The sequence below is a fragment of the Sparus aurata genome, chromosome 23 (assembly GCF_900880675.1).
Source record: "Sparus aurata chromosome 23, fSpaAur1.1, whole genome shotgun sequence".
NCBI lineage: Eukaryota > Metazoa > Chordata > Actinopteri > Spariformes > Sparidae > Sparus > Sparus aurata.
In genome coordinates this window covers 12,004,456-12,011,981 of record NC_044209.1, presented here as the reverse complement: position 1 = coordinate 12,011,981, position 7,526 = coordinate 12,004,456, and the positions used below count along the sequence as shown (strand labels likewise).

Below are 7,526 nucleotides of genomic sequence, written 5' to 3'. Positions count from 1 at the left end.
ATTGTGTCTTTAGTTCATATATTGCTATACTGTAGCATGAGTTGATTAACTCAACATAAAGCAAGAAAATGTTGTGTTAATGTCCACCTCAGGATGAACAATGATAACTTTTATGATCTTGACTTTTCATCTAAACTCTTCAGTTTAATACTGACAAAGCAGACTTATAAACTGATCCATAGAAATCCTAGTTGCTCTGTGTTTAGGTTCGGAATGTAATCAACCATTAAAAACCCGTTTTTCCATTCAAAAGAAATGATTGAAACTGAAGAGAATAAATATTGTTGCTGGAGCAATTTCAGTCACCGTATTAATGTCATATAAAAAAATTCTCGACAGTGATGTTCTGGAGGAAGTTGAGTTTTATTTGGAAATCTGACAGGCATGGCTGAACAGTGAGCTCTCACCTTAAACAGAACAAACAAACGAACAAAAATAACCAAGACAGCAGCACTACAGGTAAACGATACTAGTGTTTGAGAATGTCATATTAAACATAAACTGACTTGCACACATTATGCACTCAGGCCATTCACACGCACGCACGCACGCACGCACACACACACACTGTCAACTCCATGTCATCATGTGGACATCCTCCATTAATAATCACACTACATCCAGAGGAATTCCAAGCACTTTGAACAATTACCCACAGTGCAATTAATCTAACTATACACAGATAATTTATATATTTTGATGTATATAGGGTATTCAATAAACATTATTCCATTTAGACAGCTTCAGCAAAATCTTCGTAACTTTCCATAAATAGTGAAAAAAAATATGTTTTGTCAGTTCCTCACCACTGTGATCAAAATATGGTCCCAGAAAAGAACATGAAAAAATAAAACACTAATGTGCACGATTCTTCAGCAATCTCGAAACAGAGAATGATCAAAACCACCAACAAAAACAAAACTCAAGGAGGGGGAGTGGGCAGAGGGATAAACGTTGATACTCACACTCACAGCACAGACTGGTTACTACATTTACAGAGGGGGTGGAGGGACTCTGGATCACTGTACAGGTTAAGATCAGACAACAAATCAAGCAGACTGTCCACACATCATCCCACAACAACCAATACATCTTCATGCCTGTTCTGTATGCACGAGACCTGACACAACTGGATGGCTTTAAACAATATGGATAGATCACATCTATTGAGGGCACAGCTGTCAAGTCGACCGCCAACGTGTTTCTGTTGCCATCCCATCCTGTCAGACCCACGGGGTGTAATGGAAGTAGGTGAAAATCTCCTATTTGTTCTTGCTGCTTTGCTGTGGAATGAATGAGATGGTGTTTGATGCAGACACTTATTTTGTAGATAGGATGAGGGCCACGATAAGCCCGTAAAGCCCCAGGACCTCGGCAAAGATCAGGATCAGGATCATGCCCACGAAAAGCCGAGGCTGCTGGGCAGTGCCCCTCACACCTGCGTCGCCCACGATGCCAATGGCGAACCCGGCTGCCAGACCACTCAGGCCCACGCTCAGACCGGCTCCGAGATGCAGGAAGCTCCTGTTAGAGGGGAACAAAGAAAATCTATTTAGTCATATCTTGGCAAGAATGCATTATGAACATGAGTATACAGATGGACAGCAGAGAAGTAGATTATAATGCATGAGTGGGTTGAGGCCACCTGCCTTCATAAATAACTTATGTCTGTAACTTGTTTCCACAAGATCCATAATTTGTGCAAGTTATGTTATTATATCTTTATACATGCCAACTTCATGTCAAAACAATCATCAAAAACCTTCTCCTGTCTCTTCCTGTAAAGTTTGAGTATCTTTGGTGATTCATCTGCACTACACTCCCGATCAATCAAGTCAGCTGGTAACAACTTTGTTACCATTTTCCAATAATGTGGTGTACTTTGTTTGGAAGCAAACAGGACCACTTTTAAGTCTGTATTAGGGCTGAATGATGTGCCAAAAAAAGAGCATTTTTTTTAGCATTTTTAAAGATATGAGTAACACTTTTAGTGTGAATGTTAATTTTTTTCCTTTCATTTTCTAATGGGGGAAAAATATATATTTATATAACAAAGATATATAATATTTTTAATACATTTAAATGAATTGTTCAGCCCTAGTCTGCAAGCAATCTGGTAGCCTAGTTACCAACACGATGTCATGACTAGAACGGTTTGATTCTGGGCTCATGTCTATAATCGTTTCTATTTCAATTCCCACATTTCCTGTCTTTATCTCCATTGTCCCTGTAAAGTGAAGGTAAAATGTAAAAGAAGAACAGAACAGTTTGAGACATGGATCAAGGCTGATTACTACAACACTGAGAAATTTTACAGTGAGAACTAGTAGATTTTTTACAGAAGCTCACAGACAATGATTACAAAGAGAGGAGTGAACGTGTGAACACTTCTCAGTTTTACTGCTGTGTTACACTGAAGCAGAAAACTGCCAGAGACACAATTACAGACAGAGGAATGCAGCCTATTTACTTGCGCTAAGTAAAATATTTATTAAGATATGTGATTTCAATTACCCATTTCCATACCTTTTTTTTTTTTTTTTTTACAAAAAAGCTTTCAAGATCTTAAAATGTTTCCCTCAAATTCATAAGCTTTTATACATTTTTAAGGACCTGTGGGGTCCCTGACTTCCCTCACCTGACCTCCATATAAAACTGTTCCAGAAAGAAGTTGTAACAAGTTAACTTTAATAAATGCCCCACAAAACTCAGCCAGTAGCCTGAGAAAGCAAATGTACCATGAACAGGGTAATCAAACATTAAGTGGGATTAAAACAGAGTTTTTCCTTGTAAATAATCAAAACAGAGATAAAATGGCCAGTGACTATTGGTCTACAAGTCATTGATCAGCCTGAATTTAGCTTTATTTTTTTTTTATTCTGGCAGTTAAGCGTAAGCACGTGCTTCAACTCAGTAGCATAGCATACTTTTTTCTTCTCAATATACACAAAAAAACACGAGCAGAGATGATGTCTACAATCCTTTCTTTTAAACTACTGTATGTGAAGTTCATCTTACTTGTAAAGGGTGACTCTCTCAGAGATGTTGTTTGCTATCAGCACAGCCACCACCAGCCCGTAGATGGCTATGATACCAGCCATGACCACGGGGATGATGGACTTCATGATGAGCTCTGGCCTCATCACAGACATGGCAGCGATGCCTGTGCCACTCTTCGCTGTCCCATACGCTGCTCCTAATGCTGAGTAAGAGAAGAGAGAGTTCCTGTTAGTTCATCTGTCCACTTCACTCAGTGTCAACTCTTTACATACAAACGATTCATGGCAAACCAGTCAGACCAGACCAGATGTGGATTCAGATGGAGCTATGTGAGGCCAGTTAATCCAGCTGATCAATTTAAGCTCTCACTTCTGACATGTATCAGAGACATGTAATGGACAGTTTGTTAACGGCAAAACACGTTCAACTTAGAGCAATAATTAACTGAGAAATTAAAGCAATATATCACTAAAAACAGAGCTGTACTTGTGAATCACACTAGTGCGTCTATTTTTAAGGACTCCTCACAAGCCATGTCAGAAAAACATTTTTAAAATTGATGCACTGTGGAGCCCACTAAACCCTGACCAATTCAATACTTTATCATCCGTCTATTTTCATGACTAATGTCACAAATGGTAGCTTCCCATAGGTTTCCCTTTCTGTTCCACTGTCACCTCATGTTTCAATGATGTCTGGTCTGCTTGGTTGTCACATAACCAGGTGTATGTCTGCCAGTAAAGCACCTGTCTCATGTCAATTATTTGTCACCTGGAGTGTATCAATATGTGCAGGCCAATTACTGATTTTATAGAAACACAAGCAGTGAGCAGCTCTGAAGAGGGTAAAACAAAGATCTGCTCAAAGCGAAAGAATAAATAAATTACACAACACTTCACACTTGCTGCTGTGGGTGTGTTGATGCCGCTGAGAGTCATGTTTTTAGTGTATAAGCAATTGTTGGAGTGTTTTGTGTAAATAAGCAGCACAGTATTTTCTCCAACAATTTCAACAGCTCTGCACCACACAGCACTTTTCCTTATATTCTGGGAGGGAAAGACCACACGAAAGAGGCATGACTGAAAACGCAATAACCATTTTTTATCTGCTGATATTTTATGTGGCATGAAAGTGTAACTTTTGAATCCTCAAATGTTCAATGTGCCACAGACTCATTCTGCACAGCGTCTGCATCAAATAGATGATGAAGAAGGTGGACATTACATATCTGTCCAAAGGGTATTCAGCCTCACCCAGATGTCAGATATCAGATGAATGATTAAGTTGCCTTGAGTGTTTATTAAGGATCAGCTTTCATATTTTTTTTCCTAAACATTACATCACTGTTTCTGCTTCCTGCTGGACCGACTCCACTGTAAACAAACAAACACCTGTATTGATGTAATTACAGCACCTGTGATGATTCTACTGAATCCATAATATTTTTCTCACTTGTGTTGTAAAGACTAATTCATACTGCTGTATCAAAGAGTCTCTGCAGGCCAATGGTGTAGGAAATTATTCCTAACAGAACCTGATCTTCCAATCGAGATGGTGACCCCAGACCCGTTAAAGATCTTGTGAGTGATCGTTTTAACACATACTGTGATATTTCACCAACTGTAACCAGGCTTTTTTTTCTTAAGCCTAAATGGATCTTTACCACAGCACTGTCACATTACAAAAACATAATAATTTTGTACAATATGCGAAATATCAAGGTTCAGAATCAAAAGGTGCAGAATCTTGCAAATCTATTGTTAATATCTAGCCCTGACCCTGACCAATACATTTATAGAATAACAAGAAACTACAGTATAAGAATACTAGTTAGAACCAGAAAGTTTATATTTCAACAATTCCTCGTTGAGCAAATGTTTGCCATTTTAATTTAAAAACAATTATTGGCCAATATACAAGTACTGGATCATTTTAAAATCTCCAAGATCAATACTGCTATCAGTCACAGGTTCAGACAATTTTTTTGTTCTCTAGGCCATAAAACCTGGACTAGAGTGGATCGTACCAGTTCAACGCTGTGAGAAATCTAGATGTCAATGTCAAACATTCAGTCAGTGCTGTGCTTCCTGCCAACACTAACCGTTTTGTCTCTCTGATTTTATATACTCTATACTGCAAAATAAAATAGCAGTGACAGTTTACTGATTATTATTTTAATTATTCAACTAGAATGTCTTTTTCAGCCTGCCTTTATGTTGCCTTTACACTAACTAAATCAGTGGTTCTTAGACTATTTTATATCTAGTACCCCTAAACTGAGCCCAGCCCTCCTTGTGATAAGATTTTAAGTGTTAGATGTTTTAGTACAGAAAGCTAATAAAACTGATGACCAGTATTGTCACACAATCTGTCAACAGCTGCTTACATAAATCCCCATTATCTGGTCAATATCTTTTTTGCTCTCTATATATTGTGCATCCCTAGTACACATGAAGTACGAAAATACAGACACCTCTGACACAGGCCACAACTGAAGACACTTTGAGAAAAAAAAAGTACATCTTTTGCCCTACTTTAAAATAAAACTAATTAAGGTTTAATTACAGATGCACTGATCTAGTTAAGTGTCCACAGGAGGCGACCTTTTCACATTAAATACCGGTTCAAGCAGTGAAGTATATACAGACTTTAGATTTCGAAAAAAATAATAATTGGGTGCTGGTATGGATCGGTACTCCTTACAGCAGCCTGGGTTTAAGAATCAGGATTGAATCAGGGCATAAATAGTTGAAACGTTAACTTTTCCAGTGCATCTCTGAATATCTTATTATTTAAAATATAAGAGCCGACTCTGGCACTGACTCAATGGACTTAACTCCACAAAAAGAAAGGAGATTTGCACATCATGGAGAAAAATAATCTGTATCTGCAGGAACATGCCATCACCTTGATTGACTTAGCTTCACTACTGTTTGGAGGCATTATGCTCTTTCCTCACTGACAGACTGGGTGGATCCTGCCTCCCTCCTGCCTTGCGTGCTATAAGCGACAGGCGGTGGTACATGAATGAATGGATGGATGGATTTTCCCTTTAAATCCCTACACTGATCTTCAGGCCTCGATGCTGGCCCTCCGGTAATACATTTCAATACCACTAATAGCACACATGCGCTGGATCCAATCTCGGGAAGAATCGTGCTAATGTTACAATTCATACAGATCTGGACCTTCTTGTCCTGTAAAATGACTTCATTATGACAGATTAGAGTCGGCCTGAGCGGGGCAGCTGCCACCTCAGTGAGGGTCTGCGTCACCAACCAGAAGCTACTAGCAAACAGCATTACAGCTATAATATGACATGACACAACACGGATTCAATCGGGAGGCAGCTAGCTACAGTGTTAGCGATGTAAAGAGCTGGTGGTCAGCAGCTTGATGTCGATGCAAACCTCCCCCCGCCTCTGCCTCGCATCCTTGGCAGGTGTGTGTGAGCCGTGACCGACACGGCTAACACCAACACACGGATTTTCTCAACACAGTCCTGTGTTATCGTTCATAACATCGTCGCGGGAATTTAATCATCTGGCTTAGCTAGCTCGTCGTGCGCGCTATAATTACGCCGAAGGCTGAAATGTCAGACGAAGGAGCTGGTGTAGTTACCGCTGAAGACCATGGCCGCAGAGGCTCCCATCACAGCGAAGAAAGGCGAGTACTCGGGGCTCTCCTCAGAAGACATCCTCGCTCTTTTCTCGGGCCGATACAGCTACAAGACAGACTATCTTCTTCTTCTTCTTCTTTTTTTTTTTTTTTTTAGGTTTTCCCCTTTCCTACCTTTAGCTCTGGACAGGTTAAAACACTGGGAGGGGGCGATAACGTAGCAGCCAGCGAGAGCACCGGTGTAGAAGAGGAAAATGGCGAAACGGAAAAAGTCACATGATCAACCATGTCGGAAGGATGCATTTCTGTGGACATGGGGGTGCTCGACACAAATAGGCTTAAAAACATCGAACCCTTATCGTTTATTGCACCGTGAAATAATTCGTAGAAATTATCCCAATTTGATTGAGATTTTCCCAGCAATTAAGTGTAACATAAGTGTGTAATTACGTGTGTAAGATTTAAGCGGTTTGTAATGTGTGTATTGTGGTATGTTCTGCTGCAAGTGCAACGACTGCAGTTGGAACGCTAGTTGTCACTGCACGCTGGCGTATTAATTATAAGATATCAAATAGTACAATCAAACATAAACACTGTTTTGCTCCGTGACTTAAAAAATACCCCAATAAGCAAACAGAGCAGAGTAGAGACGACCTGAGAGCTCGGTAACATAATGTCTGCATCCACCATACATCCACCCTCCAAGCCACACAGCATGTATGTCTGCCTGGTGTATGTTGTTTTCAGCATGAAATAACCCAGCGGGGAGAGGTTAAATTAAGACTACGTTAGATTTCCGTCAGGAGTCAAACAAACTAAGATTATCCCGATTAAGTAACCTGGAGGCCAATCCTAGAGCTTCCTTTGTCAAGGTGACACTGTAAAATGGGTGTTTAAATGTCAACTTA

General features: G+C 39.8%; 1 protein-coding gene across 1 annotated transcript; it reads right to left on the bottom strand.

The window, feature by feature from the left end:
• Nucleotides 1-344: 344 nt before the first annotated feature.
• Nucleotides 345-6,889, bottom strand: atp6v0ca (ATPase H+ transporting V0 subunit ca). The gene is made up of 3 exons (XM_030408385.1): nt 6,622-6,889; nt 3,019-3,202; nt 345-1,524 (listed from the first exon to the last, which is right to left on the bottom strand). The coding sequence occupies exons 1-3, from the start codon at nt 6,695-6,697 to the stop codon at nt 1,320-1,322; spliced, it is 465 nt and encodes a 154-aa protein (XP_030264245.1). The 5' UTR covers nt 6,698-6,889; the 3' UTR covers nt 345-1,319.
• Nucleotides 6,890-7,526: the final 637 nt, after the last annotated feature.